At 47.5% G+C, this 19,815-nt stretch overlaps 6 protein-coding genes across 6 annotated transcripts; 2 read left to right on the top strand and 4 right to left on the bottom strand.

The window, feature by feature from the left end:
* Positions 1-1,183: 1,183 nt before the first annotated feature.
* Positions 1,184-2,372, top strand: SERLADRAFT_462576 (uncharacterized protein; the record flags this gene model as incomplete). The annotated part of the gene is made up of 3 exons (XM_007316114.1): positions 1,184-1,813; positions 1,874-2,280; positions 2,350-2,372. 3 exons carry the CDS (start codon positions 1,344-1,346, stop codon positions 2,370-2,372), a joined length of 900 nt encoding a protein of 299 aa, XP_007316176.1.
* Positions 2,373-2,768: 396 nt separating this feature from the next.
* On the bottom strand, positions 2,769-5,665 carry SERLADRAFT_435855 (uncharacterized protein; the record flags this gene model as incomplete). The annotated part of the gene is made up of 16 exons (XM_007316113.1): positions 2,769-2,810; positions 2,863-3,602; positions 3,656-3,800; positions 3,859-3,941; positions 3,997-4,023; positions 4,074-4,098; positions 4,151-4,165; positions 4,236-4,253; positions 4,308-4,410; positions 4,465-4,548; positions 4,604-4,698; positions 4,759-4,902; positions 4,959-5,099; positions 5,162-5,216; positions 5,272-5,281; positions 5,338-5,665. 16 exons carry the CDS (start codon positions 5,663-5,665, stop codon positions 2,769-2,771), a joined length of 2,055 nt encoding a protein of 684 aa, XP_007316175.1.
* A 1,284-nt stretch (positions 5,666-6,949) lies between these two features.
* On the bottom strand, positions 6,950-7,699 carry SERLADRAFT_347200 (uncharacterized protein; the record flags this gene model as incomplete). Its single annotated transcript, XM_007316112.1, has 5 exons — positions 6,950-7,007; positions 7,067-7,144; positions 7,203-7,331; positions 7,396-7,543; positions 7,591-7,699. The coding sequence occupies 5 exons, from the start codon at positions 7,697-7,699 to the stop codon at positions 6,950-6,952; spliced, it is 522 nt and encodes a 173-aa protein (XP_007316174.1).
* Positions 7,700-8,594: 895 nt separating this feature from the next.
* Positions 8,595-12,922, top strand: SERLADRAFT_447295 (uncharacterized protein; the record flags this gene model as incomplete). The annotated part of the gene is made up of 11 exons (XM_007316111.1): positions 8,595-8,729; positions 8,782-8,814; positions 8,865-9,347; positions 9,526-9,627; positions 9,685-10,845; positions 10,894-11,274; positions 11,424-11,509; positions 11,563-11,602; positions 11,657-12,386; positions 12,447-12,669; positions 12,728-12,922. The coding sequence occupies 9 exons, from the start codon at positions 8,595-8,597 to the stop codon at positions 12,107-12,109; spliced, it is 2,874 nt and encodes a 957-aa protein (XP_007316173.1).
* Positions 12,923-13,509: 587 nt separating this feature from the next.
* On the bottom strand, positions 13,510-13,994 carry SERLADRAFT_384098 (uncharacterized protein; the record flags this gene model as incomplete). The annotated part of the gene is made up of 2 exons (XM_007316110.1): positions 13,510-13,548; positions 13,572-13,994. A coding segment is annotated over one exon (252 nt), but the record flags the coding sequence as incomplete, so codon positions are not given.
* A 26-nt stretch (positions 13,995-14,020) lies between these two features.
* Positions 14,021-16,099, bottom strand: SERLADRAFT_462562 (uncharacterized protein; the record flags this gene model as incomplete). Its single annotated transcript, XM_007316109.1, has 10 exons — positions 14,021-14,550; positions 14,627-14,872; positions 14,928-14,989; positions 15,049-15,105; positions 15,159-15,251; positions 15,302-15,377; positions 15,432-15,529; positions 15,578-15,668; positions 15,724-15,863; positions 15,913-16,099. 10 exons carry the CDS (start codon positions 16,048-16,050, stop codon positions 14,319-14,321), a joined length of 1,233 nt encoding a protein of 410 aa, XP_007316171.1.
* Between the last annotated feature and the right edge of the window lie 3,716 nt (positions 16,100-19,815).

The raw sequence follows: 19,815 nt of genomic DNA, 5'->3' as shown, positions 1-19,815 counted from the left end.
AGATAATCACGGATGCCGAATCTGGGCATGCCATAGCTGTTGGGCTCGATGGTACCGAATTTAGGGACGAGACGCTGGTCTTTGAAGTGGGCACATATAACAGCCCTGGGAGTATGTCTGCAGCGGCAGCTCGTGACATTGATGTGCTCACTATATCCTGGCGTGCACCCTCCGTCCGTTATATCGTCGAGTTCCCCGAAGACATTCCTGCTATTCGTAAGGTTCATGAGCTAAACCGCCAGATTTGCTTAGGCCGTCGAGTCAAGGTTGAAATAAATTCACCGCCCCCCGGACGATTTGTGGCAAGTTTTCGACCGAATTCGATCAAAATCAATAATCTTCCGTGGAGTGTTACCGAACAGGACATTGTAAACTTTTCTGGATCTCCTTTGGTCAGGCGTCTGGAAGGACGAGGTTACAACGTCGATCACGGTATTCAACAGATACACGAAGACATCAAACGTGTCGTTGCTCCTGGTGCAGTGATATCATTCGACCAGACATCAACTTCTAATAGCATGGACGGCAACATCTCTGTCCGTGTACGATTCGCGTCTTGGGATGAAGCACAGAAAGCCCACAGACACCTCGGTGATCGGCGTTTTCCCTACATCGGTAATGCTGTCTGCTGGACCCGACTCCAGAGCCCAATGCACTATACGATCGTCATTCCAGCTGAACAGTACCAGGCGCAGAAGATGCAGTGGGCCTCGCTGGTTGAGAGCATCAAAGACAAGAAGGCGTGTACTTTGAACATACAGGAACAGGGAAATATTGTCCGTGTTCGCGTCTCAGGATCTGTGAAACCGGCCATCGGTGCGCTCAAAGTGAGGGTTGAGAACCTCATCGCGGGAGAACAGGTCGATGGATGGCACCGGTCACTCGGGTTCAGCAGGAACACATTTGTGCGCTCCGTCTTTGATGAGACAGGTGCATATCTACGTACAGATTGGAGACGACAGACACTAAAGGTTTTTGGAGAGCCCCAAGCCGTTGAACGCGCTCGAGAACTTGTCAAGGCACAGTTGGAAAAGTTGTCGTCTATGGAATATACCGTTTTTTTGAAGAGGCAGTCCATTAGCTTCTTCGTACGACACGGCATTACCACTCTCAAGGAAACAATCGGCGAGGATAACGTCAGATTCAATGCGTCTAGTCAGCAGATTACCGTCACAGGGGATGAGGAGGCTCGACACGTACTCTCGAGGTTGATCGACGAGTCGCTGAACGAGTTCCATGCGCTCCCTGATCCGTCGTCTGTGACGCAGTCGTGCCCTATATGCTACGACGATGTTTCGTCGCCAGTCCTACTAGGCTGTGGGCATATTTATTGTACAGCATGTATGCGCCATCTCTTGGCGAGCGTAGCGGATTCTAATCAGTTCCCTCTCACTTGCTTGGGCGACGAATCTCAATGCGGTGTCCCTATTCCAATACCCACGATCCAAAGATTCCTCCCTCCAGCATCTTTCAGCCGCTTGCTCGAAGTGTCTTTTGATTCACATGTCGCCAGGCATCCTCTAGAGTTTAAGTACTGTAGGACCCCAGACTGCACCCAGATCTATCGCTCTGCATGCTCAGGCGAAGCAGCGGCCATGCAGTGTCCATCGTGCTTCTCATCTGTCTGTGCAGCTTGCCACGATGACGCTCATGAGGGGATGAGCTGTGAGGAGTTCAAAATTCACAGGAATCCAGCGGAACAAGAGCGTTTGAATGACGAGTGGATTTCACAGCAGAATGGACGTGTCAAGAAATGTCCGCAATGTGACGTCCTTATTGAAAAGTTGGAGGGGTGCAATCACATGGAATGCCGGTGAGTGTTCTTAAATACCTCAGTATAACCTCGTACTCACGTATTCCTTGGGGGAAACAGTTGTGGAGCCCATGTTTGCTGGCGGTGTCTGGGTGTCTTCGACCCTGACACCATCTATCAACACATGCACAGTGCTCATGGTGGTATTCATGGAGAAGACGTGGTCCCCGAGCCTGTTGATTTCCATATACAGCAGCAGGTATTGCTTCAGGCACAGTTGCGTCAAATGGAGTTGCATCGCGAGCAGGTGGATGAGGCTCGTATCCAACAACGACGGAGAGAAGCAGAACAACAATTGCAGAGACAGAGACAGGAGGAGCGCGTTCGTGCCCAACGGCGGCAGGAGCAAGAAGAGCGCCTTCGAACATTGGCGAGGGAGGAATACTTACAGACGCAGAGGAGGCAAGAAATGGAGAACCGGCTGCGGGCACGGGAGGGGGAGATGCAAACAGCACGCTTTGCGCCGCGTCAGCAAGAACAAGAACAAAGTAAAAGCTGGGGTTGTACGATTATGTAACTTGAACATGTCCTAATAGTGCATGCGAGTCTGAATGAATAGAGAGATTGGTGTCTAATCGCTTGTGCTTTGCAAGCAAGTATGTTGCCTAACACTGATAGTTCTAATGAAAATAAAAGCAGAACAATCGGTCTAAAAATGAGTTTAACTATGGCTGAGGCTCGAAAATGTTGGTAAGTAATCGGCAATATGAATTTTGCAACTTAGGAAGGAATAAAGACTAGTTGGATATTCAGAGACATAATATTCAACAGGCATTTGCGACCATACGCTTCGAATTATTCATCAATAGGTGTCATTTGAGGGCTACAAGTACACGGACACCGAGACTCATACAATCTTCGCAGAACAAGAACTTTAACATATACGATGGGCTATTTCTCTCGACACAAGCCTCAATTATATCATACAACCACTCCGTGGATCGCCCCCTGCCGTTCACCTGCGTCGAGAGTCTTGGTGTGTGGCCGCCCAACCGTTCTGTAAATAAAAGGTGAGCTCCTGACAATAAACAGCTTAATATTTTGCTTACACTGAAAATACTGCCATGGTTCTGCACGTCCAAAATACGGATGGGATGGACAGGGTGGGACGCCACCGCATGGGATGCGAGCGAGATCTCCACAGGAGTCACCTTCGCAGAGGCCAACCCGCTTTGCGGCACAGCTGCTGCACCGTCTCCACCTTCAGCAGCGGCCAAATGCTGACCTGCATAGTCCACGAGGGATCCCTTCAAACTGCCCTTGATGTGGCCCAATATTCCGCCAAAGTTTCCGGTTGCGACAGCAGTTGCTGCGCTAAATATGCCAGTAGCAACTGCGCCGACGATGTTAGCAGGTGCTGCGCGGAGGATTTCTTCCACAATGCTGTCAGTGATAGGGATGATACCAAGAACAATGGATCCTGCTGAGCGACGAGCGGCACAACCTTCGCAAGGCGAAGTGTCAACTCGAGAAAAGACACTGACGGAGCCGACATGCTTCTCAGCGCCCAGTGCTGTTTTATATGTCAAGTGGAAGTTGTAAGCCCTGCCATAAGCATGTTCTCGGAGCTGGACTTGAACAACAAATGGCCGATAGTTTGGAATTACGTTGAAACCATTAGGAATGCTGAGTGGCAACTTTGGAACCAAAAATGAGGGATGTGTTCCCGTGACAGACTGGTGGGGGTTGTAGCCGTAAAACTTCGCCACATCCGCCCTACCTTTGAGGCGCTGCGCCTCAGTAGCAGGCTGCTCGACTTTGATACCTTGGAAATTCGGATAAGAGTAGTCTGTGCAAAACCTGAGCTCAGCAGCAATACAAACCACATGAGTTGAGCAGTACACTTAGCGTAGAAATTTGGGGAAGTGGGGTCCAAAAAGTGCGCCTGATCGGATGTCCAGTATGTTCCTTCGCCATTCCTGAAGGGAGCTAAATCGCCTTCGGGGGTGACAGCTTCATTGTACACTTGATGGTAGGTCCCGAGTTCCTATAGCATCGCACCTGTACGTCAGACTGATATCTTAAGTTTCCAAAATTCTACCCACCTGAGTAAAAGCATGCGCCTCGCCGTCATCATCGTAAGTAGGTATCATCCAATATTTGGAGTAGCACCATTCCCATAAGGCGACTAAAGTAAATTTTACAGTTAGTATGAATTTAATCGAGGGCTGAACATTGCATACAAAGCCTATCGACATTGGAGTGATGCACTAATAAAAGTCAGCATATATTTGTATGGGTAGTATGGAATAAACCCCACAAAAGAAGATGGGATCGAAGGCCGCCTTTTTATATTTCAATTAGACTCGAACGTCGAGACAATACCAAAGTACTCACATAGTCAGGATCACTCTGGTGGGCAGTGATGACAATAACAAATAGTGTCAGACCAGTAATAACAAAAAGAGACTACGCTACTGACCATATGCCCATTACCTCCCTAAACCCAGATGCGCTCAGTGCATGAGCGGAGAACAGGATAAGTATCACTTACTACGAGACTGTGCACAGTATCGTGTACACCTTCAAGTGAACCATGGATGTAATCGTCATTGGGTCCCTTGGATTGCATGCGGTGGTTAGAAAATTCATCCCAGCTGTAGTTTGTAAGACATCAGAAATGACAAATGTTCAAGGCCCGGATACTTTACGTTTTCGCAGGGTCCTCGTTATCATGGAACGTGAACAATCGTACAACTTTAGCCCTGAGACCAGGGACTGCTTCCTTGAATGCCCTGCGATACAAGTAACATCAGTAAAATCGTTTTGGAGGAAATAAAACGGGACAACGCGTCAAGAGCTGCTACGTTGCTTCCAGGTGGTGTAGGAGTGCTGTCCGCGTAACGGTAGGTACGCTTCCATTGCGCGAAGTATGAAGTTCCATACTACCATAGTTACACTGATATCAGCACATTGGAAACATCATTGAAGGAAAGCGAACAAACCGTATAAGTGGTATCTTTGAAGTCACCTGGTACTACACCGTTAAAGTATGGGTAGTAAGAGAGGGGATTGGGAACATCGACTAGGGGTTTATCTTTCAGAAGCTGGATTTTCACTGTGTCTTCCTTGAGGACAGGAGGAAGACCCTTAGTAGCAACAACTTCGTCAGCCCAGTCCCAAAAGCTGTTCAAAACTTCAGCACAGGACTTCGCGGGGATGCAATGGAAACGAAAACTTGCGGAAAGCGAAGCTGCTCTGCAGCTGGAGTCCACAATCCCTTTTCACCTGGATTGACACTCTCAATCTGCGCTGCCAATTCCTTTGCTATGTTCCCAATGGATTGCTGCGAATTTTATTCGCATTAAAATTAATCGGTGTGTCTCCAGGGAATAAATAAATGTGTACCTCAATGAGCAAGACATAAGGACGGTGCCAAGGTGGGAAAGACACGGCACCGTGACTGTAGACCGAACAATTATTATTTTCTTCACATATAGAAACCTTCTCCGACTTACTTGCAGTACCCTAGAATATTCGCTCTATGTTAGACATGGTTTCCATAAAATATCACTTTAACGTACCTCCAAACCGAGATGGGACTGGAAGTGTATCCTTCTTGTCGTTGTGACTAAAGTCAGTGACTTGCTCTGCCGGGGGCCTTTGGTCGCCGAGCCACTCGGTAAAGGGCCTGCCGTGGATTCCAGCTATGGCGTCGAAAGAACCTGCTGGATCCTTTAAACCGATACTGGCGAAGATGCCCTCTTGTAAAGGACGTTGCTGGATAGCGAGATACGCGATGATGAACAAAGTGAATTGACGAGGTTGCTTTGACTGCAATTCCTCGATAGCAAGGCGGTCGAAGATGGCATTGGTGTCCTTTCGACCGACAATGGGATAGTAACCAGTCATGTTTAGGAGCTGGGCTGGTGAGGTGAAATCTGGTTGATGAAGTGAGGGGGCGGATGAAGAGAGAGAGGTAATATTCAATGGCTTAAATAAAAGAATTAGACGCACATATTCCCAACATAGCTTCAATGAAGTAGTACTCCGGATCCCGCTACCATTCATGTTATTCGCTAGCCATGAACGCTGTCACGATGAATGATGCACGGTGGTTCAATGTGTGGATTCCTGTCGCCGGACAAAGAATCAATATTGATGTCTGTAATCCGCGCTTGTCCAAACTGTCACAGTGGATGCTGAATGAATGTACTATTCTCAGCCGTCTTTTGGAGTTCTCAGATCTGAAAAGGGTTTGGGCAAATATCAGCGAATTGAACTAGTGCAACAGCGAGAATGTGAACTGACGCTGTCATTGATATTACGGCGGTGCATGGAGCTGTCAGGTGCATTGCGAAGAGTAATTTCCGGAAAGTACGAGAATGACATTCAGCCTTGGTATGTCTCAAAAAGAGATAGCTTTGTGTAATATGTTAGAATAGGAAGTCAAGCCTATGAAAAGCAACTGAAGGGAGCTTTTCAGCGTGACCAAGCTTCCAAGCCATCAAACATCAAACGTGCAAAGAGCAGCTTATCGCCATTGGACTAAATGATTGTAGTGCTTCGAATGATATTTCAGCAAATTAAGAATCAGTAGACATGATTACAGCCTCACCTACCTCATTTGGTACGAGTGTACGTGATCCAACTGGCAAATGTTTCTGCTCTCTACTGACTGCTAGTTCGTTGCCCACGACGGTTTCCTCGTGGATCTCAGCAATTCTGGTCTCAGGAAGATAATGAGCTCTTTCTAAGAAGGATTAATATAACGTTGGTTTGCTACTCGACACTACCCTGTCCAAAACAAGAGTGAGATAGATGGGGCTGTTTGCAAGAAATTCGTAACGGTCTATTGATTCTTGATTTGCTGTAATTACATACGCCTTGACTCGGAGTGTAAACTTGAGGGGTTCTTGGGGGGCCGCTGAGCCGCTGGACCGTTGCGGGGCCTCAGTCCATTATGTAAGGGCCTTAAAGACCGAGGCTCAGAGCAAAAATGGCGCAACAGTGTAAGTATGCAAATTCCAATGTATCACAGGCTTTTCTCATTGTGATGTGTGACGACAGTACTTCTCCTACTGGTCTACCGCCACATCATACCGAGGAATTCTCGCTGATTTTCTATTATTGAGTATTCCCAAATTCGTGCACGTCCATAATTTAGAAGACAGAATGTTCAAGATATGGGCAGTGCTACTCTTTCCAAGGGTAGTCAAACTTGGGTTGATCTTTGCGCCGCCAAAGTTTCTTCCTAAAGTATACACTATGCGTCAACAAAAGGGTCAACATAATATGCATACTGGTACCGACTTTTTCTTCGTTGTGGCATGTTCCGCAAACACCTCTACACAGTATTTAGTTTTGAACTCGCGTATGAAACGGGGATCCCTGGTAGGTTGGAGTCAATACACTAAAATCTCACAGAAGGACAGGGAGGGTAATGCACCATAGTTCACTCGCGATGCCCAGATCTTTGCAGCATCGCATTAACGCATTGCTCTTACAAGCCTCAGTAGCGGTTGGGATGCCTGACGGGTCAAAATATTCTTGTTCCCCACGAGCGATGGCTACCAGTCTATGTATATGCACCATTGAACACTAGTTGCAAGAAGTCTGGTGCGAATTGGACGTATACACACCTTCCCTGACAGACAAGGGCATATTCCCTACTGACGACTTTGGGACCAACATTGGTTTCGCTTCTAGGGGCAAGACCCCAAGCTCCAGGGCCAAACGCCTTGTTTAGGACTCGACGATACTTTATTTCCGGGAGATAAATCAGGCCATCTAGATCGAGTTTGAGTCATAGTCATCAAGTTAGAGATCTTGCTTACCTGGTTTCATTTCTACGTCTAATGCGTCTATTGGAGCCAGCAACACCTCTGCTATTTCCTTAGAGAAGGCTTGTGTGGATAACCCATAGTAGCTCTTAGACCAGTCCATGACCGAGGAGTCATTTACGGAAGATGATGATGCCCCTTCTTGCCCGGCGAAAGGAGACTGACCAGGTAGTACAGTAGACGACGGGACACTTCCAGATGGCATTGACATAGCTTCCATTACATCAATCTCATCTGCACTAGTTGGCTTTCCAATTGTTTCTGAATTCTGAGTACCTTCGACAGTTGTACTGGCTTCTGCTTTGGGAAATTTGGGGCTCGCCGGGGATGGTTTGCTGGTTGTGGAACGTGGTGTCCATGTTCGGGTGGGAGCAACATATGTCCGTGACACAACAAGAGGCCTTTGTGAACATGACCTGGCAGCTACATAACTTTGAAGGAAAGCTCGGCTTGCTTTACCACTGAACGACATGTCAGTGATATTGGTAGCAAAAACACAAGTTTGAACTCGCGTCCTTTGGTACAAGCGCGGAGTTGGAAAGTGCCTCGTGACTTGGGCAATGTGCTCAACCGTGGACACGACGATGAGCATATAAGATGGTTCCGTCCAGCTCAGGTCCTTCACGCCGTCCTTCTTCTCGCTCATCACAAAGACCCCCGTCCAGTCTATCCCAGCGCCCTCCATCTAGTATATCCACAAATCGTCCTTTATCCAGCGCATCTTTCAGGCCAAATTCTCGTATCTCTCAAAGACCTGGTTCGCGTATATCGCGTCCAGCAACAAAGCAGTCTTCGCGCTTACTTCCACTCAGTCAGAACCTGGTTATACAGATAACTGGATTGACACCAGATGCTGATTCTGAGAACTTCCACACTGCCGTCGACTTTGTCTCTAAGAATTTGGAGTATGCAAGTAAGGCTGGTCCAAGTCCCGACATGTCCACTCTGGACAAACAGTTTCACGGGTGAGATTGCCTTTTCTCTATCCCGTTATATCCATGCTCATGGAACATAGCCGCATCCAAAAAGCTCGCATAAATGCGCATGATGCCTTGGCAGAGGCTTTAGAGCTATCGTTTGAAACTCTGAAGTCCCGGTTGACGCAACATAGCGATTTGGACCAGGACATCAAAGTGATATTATCTTATAAACCTGTTGTTTGATGGCTAATATGCTGTTACAAAGCTGTCTCATCTTCCTGATCATCTACAATTTCTTGTAGGTCCAACATGACTTTGTCTGTCAGTGGCTGATAAACATCGGTAAAGACTTCTCTCTCGTCGTCACACTTGCCTTCTACCCTAGAATATGCAGAGACTTATCTTGACAAGACAAAGAATCCGCAGAAGTCACCACCCACGCTAACATGGAAGGAGATCCTGGCTGAGGAACCTTTTGAAGGGCAGCACTGGGAAGGTGCTTATGGACTACTTCCCGGAAGCACCGTCGAGGACTGGGAGACCCGGAGTGGGGGCAGTACACCTTCACTCTCTCCTCTAGATGATTCCGATGATTTTGAAGAAGCATCCCTGTCCTCTCTTGAATACGAAGAACCTTCTCCAATACACCAAGGCAACCTAAGCACGAGCCCAAAATATAAGCAATCTCCTCACCATACTCATCTCCATCGTCAAGATATAGAACAGTTACAGTCCCGGCAATATTGGCGGGAAGGTTGGCAGACGGACGTAGATCTTACTCGGCCCTTCAACATTGGGGACGCATCGACGTTAGGTAAGTCATTTCATAAAGTTATTTCAGGTAACCCGCTAAAAAAATTCTGTACTCTATCATATCATAGGATCGTCACTTTGGCGACTACTGGGAGAAAGTGCAGATGCGCCCATAAACGGAATTTTCCAAAAGGTCTGTGATCTATTTAAATGTAATGATTATCTTGTGTGATTTTCTTTACCATCATATCAACAGAAATATATTGATGAACACAACGCTGTTCGTGAAATGCTCATGTGCTTGCAAGGGCGGGCTAATATAATGATAAACTATGACGAACAGTCCCTATCTCTCATCGTGCGTTTCTTCTTCTAGATTATGGCATCGTTTTACCCACGCTAGCCCATTTCATAGCCATCCCCTACAGCTCCCCGACTGGCTCATTTGACTCTGACATCGCAAACCTCTTTACTAAGCTCATTCGCACAGACCGCCACCGTACTAGACCATCTCCGTAGATTTACCTCGGCTGTTTTTATCTCGGTATCTAAGGTTCCCGATATGACACCCCAACCATCCCACCTCCTACTTCACAACCATAAGACACGCACCCTCGAGGCCTTCGCCGATGCAATCCATTCCGAGATACGCTCATTTGAGCTTTGGTGTGCCGATCAAGAGGAAGAGATATGTCGTGCACAAATAGGGCTAGGCTCATCTCTAGTAGTTAGCCTCCTCAGTCTCGAGAAGCGCATTCAAGGTCAATTTTCAGGGATATTTAGGGCTATCCTCGATGTCCTACAGACCGTCCTATGCCGTGCTACACAATCGTCTGATTCGAGCGCGGTATGGACTCTACCAGATGTTCACAGCCGCATACCCCCAGCTACAGTAACAGCATTTTTGCTTGACCGCCTCTTCAACGCCGCCCAGGAACAGTCATCTATGGGTGAGCAAGTCACTGCAGATGCCCTGATACGTGTTTTTTCGGGGACCGTAGAACCTATATGGGCTATAGTCGGCCGGTGGCTCAGAGAAGGTATGCCAGTGCGGGACTCGGCAGGGCAGCAAGACCACCAGATAACGCTCGAGAATGAGTTCTTTATAGAAGATAACGAAATGGCACTCGTCGACCCCGATTTTTGGACAGATGGTTTTACGTTACGGAGTGGTTCTTCGTCCGAGAAGGACACAATGACTCAATTGCAGATGACACCGGCCTTCCTGGCCCACATATCCGAGCCAATCCTGAGTGCTGGGAAGGCTGTCGGGCTGCTCCGTACTCTGGGTATTTCTGTTTCCCCTGAACAAGGCAATGACCAGGTTAAGAAGCTCCGATGGTACTCGTTTCAGTCTTTGCTTTCTCGAAAAACGACAGCTCCCGTTTCCACGGACACCCTGTCTCTCGTCGTCTATGATGAACTGTTGCCATATTGCGAGGCAATGGGAACACAGTTAATGAATGTATTGACTGAAGATTGCGACCTTTCACGGTATCTCTCATCTATAGAGAACTTGTATCTGATGAAGCAAGGAGACGTAATGAGTCACTTCACAGACGTCTTGTTTGCTAAAGTAAGTTCTCACACATGTTGTATGTCATCTGATCAAAATGGCCATCAGATGGATAGTTCTCAACCGTGGAATGATTTCCATTTTCTGAACAGTGCCTTTGCTGACATTGTCGACGCCAATGCGACTAACTGGATAGAGCCCTCCCTTGTCCGAATATCCTACCGAGGCAGCAAAGCGCGCATGATCAACAAAACTGTGAAAGCTATAGATGGTCTCCTGGTAGAATACGCTGTTCCGTTTCCCCTCACATACATCTTCACCCCACGGATCCTGCAAATATATGGCTCTATATTTGTGTTCCTCCTTCAGATTCGTAGGGCAAAAAATGTGCTTGAAAGAATCCTCGTTCGCGGCGCTATAGCCAACGTCCCGCACTTGCGCACCGAGCTCAAGGCTTTCTATGCTATGAGGGGCAAATTGTCGTGGTTTGTAAAGTGAGCGGGTTGTTTTCTTACTTCGCGGCGGAATGCTTAGCCCTCCTCAATAAGCACGTTGTTAAACTTTTTGTCGACTTATGTGAGTGCTTCTTCCATTATTGAAAACTGCAAATGTTTTTGACACATTACACATTACACTAGGTCATCCACACGCAAATCCTCAATTTTCGCAAAGGGTTTGAAAAAGCCCAATCTCTGGGCGAGATGATCAAGCTGCACGAAGAACAGTGGGTTTTATCACTCTCTGATTACTCACCAGTCTAACATGGTCCATTCTCAGCCTCGAAAGGATACAAGGCCGCTGTCTTCTCCAAAATAACGTAAATTCTACTTAATCAAAACTCTCGTCGCTTAACTAACTTCATATCCACAAGACATCTGCCATCTACCGGGCTATCCTATCTATACTTGACATGTGCCTCTACTTCAGCGAGTTCTTTGTTTCGTTTGCAGGGGACACGACGCACGACATATCGCGTCTGTCGATTAGTATGAAACGCCACCGTAGCAGACGCCAACGTCGCCAAAGAAAAAACGTCATTGGCTTCTCACAGCCATCACAGGAGTCTGAAGATAGTTCCGACAATGAATCCGATAACGACGAGAAGTTCACAGAATCTGCACCTGAGCCGTCGTTTTCTATGGCTACATCAACCATGTCATTTGCTGAAGAGGAATTTTCGAGTCGGCTAGAGAAACTGTCATCAGAACTTGACGGTTTGGTTCGTTTCATCCGCAGAGGAGCGGAAAGTTTTGCTGGAGGGACGGGGCAAGCGGCACCTGCATTTGGCGTTCTTGCCTTCGCTTTAGAAGACTGGGATTCGTAACCTATGATCAGATAAAAGTGCAAGAGATACAAGAGATGGGCGATGCTGAAAGACACAGATACTGTACATGATACTAAAACATTCTATGAAAAGGCAGGGTATGGTGAGATACGGGTAAGATGTGACTACAGACGAGTGGTTGGCGAAACATATGTCAATCCATTATGGCAGCAGCCCCTCTTCGGTCCACGCGACGGTTGATACCCCCAAGCAAGATTTTCATCAATATCTCAGCGCTTATGGAACCACCTGTGTAGGGTGTAGTGTCCACGATGTCCTTCAGGTATAATAAGGGCTCAGCATGGTGGCTAGAGGAGGTAACAATTTGAGGGCTCACCCGAATACCATAATGAGCTGACAGGCCATCATCAAGCTCCTTCAAGAACTCGGTCGCTCTTCTCGATGCCCCTATCTGGACAAACTGAATTCCGACCTGAGAGAGCAATAGTTAGCTGGCTAGGCATCACTTAGCAAGAGGAGTAATGTGACTTGTGAAAGGGGAAAGTTTTGGTTATCCAACCGTCTCGCTGCAGCCACTATGACGCTTTCGGGATCATCAGCTACAATCATAGCGGTGAGTTGCAAAGCAATATCGATGCAAAAGGAAAGATAACATACTTGGTACTCCATCAGTTATTATGATATAATTGACTGGTTTGATTTGCGTCAGAGCAAAGACATCTCCCGCATCATGCCTTGCTTTGGCTTTCTCCAACTCCGCCATATATTCCAACAATAACTCCTCAAGCCTTGCACCAATTGGAGTTGTCCCTTTTGGTTTTACATGGTCGAACAATCTCTTAACAGCTGCGGCATTCTATGCAACAGCAAAACGTTGAGCAGTTCATCATTTTGGGTTCTGTGCAGTAGAACGTGCCTTTAAACCAGCCCCAAGTCGTTTGTCATTCAAGAAATAGACGTCTATACCATCCGTATCGTAGTGTGCTGCAGCATCTGCTAGTGCAGCAAGAGCATCTCGTGCCTATTATCAATATGAATGGCTCATAATTTAGTATATATATGAGGCCCCATGATACACGATTCATACCTCGTGCCATAATCTACCTTCCATAGACCTTGAATCATCTACTACAAGTACAGTGTTATATTTCCGCAATGTCTCCAGCGCATCTTCCTTAGAGTCTTGCCGCATGGGTGTCCGTAGATAACCCGTTTCCCTTGAAGACATCGGCCTAGCTGGAGGTAACATAAACATTCTGGTATGGCGAGACCCAACGTCTGATTCCGTACCACGCCATATTTCGGCACTAGGGGACGAAGATATGTGCGCCGTCGACGACGAAGACGTGGCCACTACAGATCCTGAACGAACGAATATCGGCTCACCATTACTGCGTCTCGTTTCTCCCTCTGTAGGCGGCACAAAAGGCGGTACCTCTGGTACAGCCGAGTACGGAGGAGGAGCACTAACTGGATGTCTGGTTCCACGTGCTTGCGAGGATAGAGTGTTCACCGATCGAGCCCTACGATGCGATGAACTTTCAGACATTGAGTTTGGTGGTGGGCTCAGCATAGTCCGTGAGTGGCCGTGGAGATGCTGCGAAGACCTGTGCCTTGGAGTAGCTACTGGAGGACTCATGTTCACTTCAAGCTCTTCAGCAGCAGTTCTAGCTTTGAGCTTGTAGTTTCGATCGAAATCACTGGGTGAAGTATTCGATGTTGCTGGCCTACGACTCGAAGGCGAATTACCCATGGTAGCCTGAACGTGGGGTGTTAAGATATGCAGATAGAGAAGAAGCACCTACGGTCCAATGTAATGAGTTCGTCGTGGGGAACCGGGAATGAATACCACTCGAGGTGTGTCTGCTGAGTGAGATATTTCAGGCCTCAGGTCCAAGCCGGCTGCTTTTGTATGTTTCGCCGTGGACCAAGCGCTTCTGTCAATGTGGCACAGTTGCACAGGATAATATTGCTAATGAGATCGATAGTCGGATGGAACATCAGGTGAGTCTGCGTCATTTAAATACTTGTAATGATGCGAAGTGACTAGGTTCGACTAGGATAGTATACAGTAAAGCCTTGAACCGTATCACGAGGTGAGTGAGGTCAGAGCTCCTCCTCAGAGCCCATCTCCAGCACAGCATTGTTTCAAAATTGCTGTAAAATTCCAAAAAGCGGGACACAGATGATAATAATAATGGAAACCATCAATAAGAAAGCGTCGAGGCTGTGCGGACCAAGTAAATGTCTAAGATAGAGCGTATGGGGTCGGACGGTCCGCAAGTCGCGGGAAGGTATTCGTGCTCGCCAGCACTACCATTTGTTTTTCGTGAGATATATATCCCCTCATGTAGCCTTTGTAAATCATGTTTGCAACAAGACATTCTGCCTCCTCTTGCGATATGTGTACGCCGGATATTCGTAGTGAGCAGTGGAACATTGATATTGGAATACGCGTGCTTTTTTCTGAGACCACCCACCTACAATCATGTCTCGTTAACGGCCAGTCGGCGAAGAACAATCAGACCAACAGCCTTCCCGAGAAAAGGTACTCACGTTTTCCGGAATACTCCTCTGATACACAGCTCGCGTGCATTGTCGAGGGTGAGCCATAAGTTGAGATCAACAAGCCGACGTTCCCATTTTTCTAATGCTGTATCGTAAGCAGAAGGATCTCCGGCACGAATTGCGGCAATGAATGGTGTGAAGAGTTCATCAAGGACTGGAAAGCGCTGCATTAATTCCCTAGATGGTAGATGACCTCGTAGTATACGCAAAGGGATGAGATATGTCAATATGCGTCTGATGATGTACACATCAGTCTCTGTTCTTCTACGAGCATATAGCCCTTGCTTACTCTTGATTACTATGTGCACCCGTGTGGCAATGGTAAAAAGCAACAGTTAGTTCCTGTTCAGACTTGAAAGAAAGACAAAAGTCAGGTACATAATAAAAGGCTAGGGTCGTGAATATCGTACCTTTGCATAATCTTCATTCAAGAAACTTAGCATGCCCAGGTAATATCGATAGGTGACCTTACAGGTAGTTAGCGAGTCCATATCAAAGTAAGAAGTTGAAGGAAACGTACTTGATGAGACCGTGGATACGACGATAGAGATGGGAGATCTGGATGTGCATTCAACGCCCGAAGTATGTTTTTCGATAGTGAGATAAGTTTGACCTGCATGGACAAGGTTACAGACATCGACAGGGGATGGCAGAACTACATGCCCGAAAGTAGCATTTTAACACCAAGCCCACGACATAGTATGTACCCCACTTTCGTGATTCTCCTGGTGGTGACGTTCTATGGTAGGTGATCAATATTAATAGGAATATTTAATGGTGAATAGTTCTCTACCGATCTGTCATACAGTTACCAAAGGCCTTGGAAATTACTCTGGCAGCTTCCTCCATGCATTCGCTTTTTTGACCATTGTATTTTGCATGAAAGTCGGCCTGGAACAAGTGGTAGTAGATAGATGAGTAATTTTATAATGTACTCACATCAAAGGCTAAATCACGCAAATCTCTGAGGATGGAAAACAAGGCAGGCAACGTCCAACCACTGTTCTGAGTGAAATATCGAAGAAATAACCTTGTAGTCATAACCATGAGCTCTAAGCATCTCCCAGATGAATACCGTCACTCACGTAACAAGCTGAGCCTGCTCCTTGAAGGCTTCTCCTGGGCGTTTCTTCACGATGCAAGAGGTCACTAAGACATACTGCATAGCAATTAGATCCCATGGACTTTCGATCATTCCTTCGCAGTAAACTTTTATGGATTCTTTCTGCATTTCGAGTTGAATCAATGTACAAAAGAAAGTAGCAAAAATGTACCGATGCATTTCGGAATTCCTTGCAAAGATCTTTGCCATGTGGACTGGTAGGGCGAAGGAGGTATGCTAGGTTGGGTCCATTTTCTGAGACTAGAGCCTCTGCAATCTGTACGAGATATGCCGATAAATCAACTGTCATTCGTAGGATAAGAACTGGAGAAAGGCGGAAGACGTTTCAAGTGTAGGTCAGAGTATACTGTAAGTCACGATGTAAAGGGCAAATGCCGATGACCAGCAGTGTCAGGTTAACCCATCCTCTCAGAGACCAAATCGCCATTTTCTACTACTGACTGATAACCTAAATCACTATTGTGCCTCTATCGTTCTCAATTGCCTACAGCTGCGTATGACGTTCAACCTCTGGTGCTAGAAGAAAATAAAGAAGTAGTGAAAAACATCCAGTTCATACGAGCACTAGTTGTGGTAGTCATGGAAGGATTTTGACAATCTTCACCACTGGTAAGCCCCAGATGCACTCTTTCTTCTGATAAAAAATATTGTATCAGGCCGCTATCACAGAAAGCCATTCAACTTATTTTACTCAGTGATGACAACTAGTGTAGTTTATTGACGACGACCCAGACGAGTTCCATACCCCCACCAAGTGAGCTGCGGACACTGAGCAAATCAAATATCTCGTAAAGGTATGCTGCACTTGAAGATAAATTCGATTTTACGTTAAATTTCTTGTTGGAAACATTTGTTGACATACCTATAAATTTTTTTATAAAAACAATGCAGCTGCTGGCTCCCAACCTCAAATCTGGTTTCAGCTCCTTGGCCTTCGGAAATATCTTGCTTTACGACCTTCGAGCGAATGGACATATGATATGCACTCTGACACTATTCTGGATTCTACGATATCAGCAAGACATGCTTGCTACGACTGGACCTTGTGGTACTGCTGGGATCTATGACATGCAACTCAATGCGCTCCGTCCAAGGGAATCCTCTCTCATTTACTTTGTTGATACCCGCTGGCTTGGAATGTGAGCTGTGCTGTTCCACTCGGTAACCTCGTATACATGACGCATGTCCACTTGCCCTTTATGACAATCCACCCATCACCAGCAGACTTCCGTCCTTATTGCTCTAGGGCTGAGCGATCGTGCTGTGGACCTATCATATCAACATAAGACCGCCTTTACGATTCGGCATGGCGGTAGTCAAAAAACGATGCCCTGAATCTTATCGGGATCCGAGCATGCGCATAGGTCCTTTTGGCACAGCAATACGTATATGAGCGTATCCCGCAATCCATTGGTGAAAGTGCCGTTTGCATCAAGGACTTCGTGCAGCAAAGTCGCAATCATTGCTAAAATGCACGTGGAAGCTGCAGCGTGTTTCTACCATCATTCTTAGTCTTGGTACGATGTATGGGCTCTCTAGCGGCTGCGTCCAAGGCTCTAGTGCTACAGGTATACTTGTGTTGTCATACTGTCGAAACTATGAAGTGTAATGAATTCATTTTGTTCCTCCCGAATAAGGAACAGTACGGTATGCCCTTCTATCTGCACAATCTCACAAATCAGTATCCCGTCCCTGTGATCTTTGTCCACTTCTTTTCGGTTTCTGTCAGCAATGCAACTTTGACAATGGGTGTGATCCTCTGGTTTTTCAAAGCTAATATACAGACTTGAAATAAATCTTAAAGTGCGAACTGTAACGATGATCTATACCTTTGAAACAGGGCTATCCATTTACTTCCGATTTACGTCGGACAACACGTGTATACCTGCAGGCCGCCAATTGTCTCGCGATTATCAGCCTACAGCGGTGCCATATCATATCTTGTGGTTTGCACACCAGTCCTTTAGCGCGTGGCCAACCTCATCGAAACCACCAGGCAAAGCATAGATAATGGACTCTTCTCTAGCTCTCCTCTCTCGTCAACCCTGTCAGCAGGTCCTCCAGTGTACACTCCTTTCACTCGAACTCACAACTCATCTCTGATCAACAATGGCTACTCCGTCGTCTCAGAAGAAAGGCACCTTCCGTTCGCGCGTTGGCACCGTCATGCGTCGTTCGTCGACAGCGTTCAGTATCCCACTCGCGGGCAGGTCCCAAACCCCTCCACCACCAGAACCATCAGATACAGCTTCAAACTCAGGATCCCTTAAACAACTCGACACGGCGACACTCTCAGTCCCCGCTCCTGCAGCAACCATAGCACCGAGCCCGATCGCAGAGTCGCCTGCTCGTGAAGCCGCAGCGACGCAACAAGAGGTTGTCAAAGGGAAGTCTCCTCTGTCGAGTGGGAATGGGACAATTGTGCCCCAGTCTCAGCCTCCAGAAAACCCACCTGCTGCAGCCCCTGCACCTGCCCCAGTACCGGGGCCAGTATCAACTCCAGCTCCAGCTCCCGCCGTGATTGCAGGTTCCAAACCAGCATCACTCGCCGCGCCAGAGTCTAAGCCTGCATCCATCTTAATGCCAGAACTTCAACCCGCCCCTACAACCCAAGCTCCATCCGTGATCGTCAGCCAGCCAGCACCTGTTTTCACCGATGAGCCTGAGGACTTCTCCGGGTCCATTTCAGACGTACCGCAGCAACATACGTCTTCCGCAGATGTCACCAACTACTTTGACACACGTCGAACTGCCACTCCACCTCCAATTGAAGACGCTCACGTATCCAACGTTTGGGCTGATCAGATGCCATACCCAGCTCCAGTTGCCGTACAGCCTAGCGCTCACATACTTGCGCAAAAGCAGTCCAAATCCAACATGTCTTTTGGTTCATCTCGTGGTCGAGGCTCGTCTGCCAGCTCGTCTCAACCTCAGCAGAGCCGAGCAGTATCTGCACGCCCAAGCCGATCGTCTATTCGAATTACCCACACTGGACCACCACAACCAAAAGAAGGTACGACATACACTTGGAGTAATGGTAGCACCAGCTTTGGGCAGAGTAAAGCCAGTTTGGGGTGAGTGTCGTTTAAGCTGCGACTGGGTGATAGAATGCTAAACATCATGTTCGTTAGTATGCCAGCAGAGGACCCGTTCGCCGACCCTGCACCAAGCGTCGTTCCCGTACCCGTGCAAACTGTCACTGGGCCATCGCCAACAGAGACTATCCATGTACCCGAGTAAGTCTTCAGTAAAGATGAATACGATATGTTAGCTTGAACTTATTCGCCTTATTCTAGGCCAATCGATCCTCGCTCACCTCGTGATGAAAATTATCTGCCCGCACCTGTTGCTCCAGTAGCTATGCCCTTACCAGCGATGCATGAAGTAATGCTTTCAAAGTAAGTATCCCCAATTTCGACCTCTGCTTCAGGCTGTACTCATAACCAGTAGATCCGTTCGCGCGGTGCCCTCAGGATTTAATTTCTCTACCGAGTCCAGGTCCATGGCGCGAAGTGAGCCTGACATGGAGTATGTTCTCCTCGTATGACGATGAAAACTATTGATTGACCACTTCTACTTTTCAGTGAACGTAGGCCGCTTATACGCCCATCTACTCCTCCAATCGCTACGTCTTTCCCTTACGGCAGTACTGGGTCCACATACCGCGACCCACCATACGGCTATGAAGGTGGCCCTTCTCCCATGGCGAGGTCATATCGTGCTGAAGGCGGTGCCGGTCAGCCTGTAGCAGGCGGTTGGACTGCCCAAGCGCTCCCTCATGGCGCGAGATACTTCGTGCATCATGGAATGCGCGTGACAGCTGATGTTGACCCACGCCGTGCGGATGTAACGGAGACAGCTCAGCGTGCCATTACAGAGGCCGGAGATTCACGTGAATCGTGCGAAGTATGGGTTAGAGACGGCAGGAAAAGCAGAAAACGGACTGCTGTTTTGGAAGCGTTTTGGGTGGACCACAATGCTCGTATTATATCACGAGAAACTCCTGGGGAACGAGGAGAAGGATCTGACGATGATAGTGAGTGTGGAAGTGAAA

Source organism: Serpula lacrymans (assembly GCF_000218685.1).
Source record: "Serpula lacrymans var. lacrymans S7.9 unplaced genomic scaffold SERLAscaffold_4, whole genome shotgun sequence".
In the NCBI taxonomy this organism is placed as follows: domain Eukaryota; kingdom Fungi; phylum Basidiomycota; class Agaricomycetes; order Boletales; family Serpulaceae; genus Serpula; species Serpula lacrymans.
The sequence above is the reverse complement of the archived record's forward strand: the minus strand, read 5'-3'. Positions and strand labels throughout refer to the sequence as shown.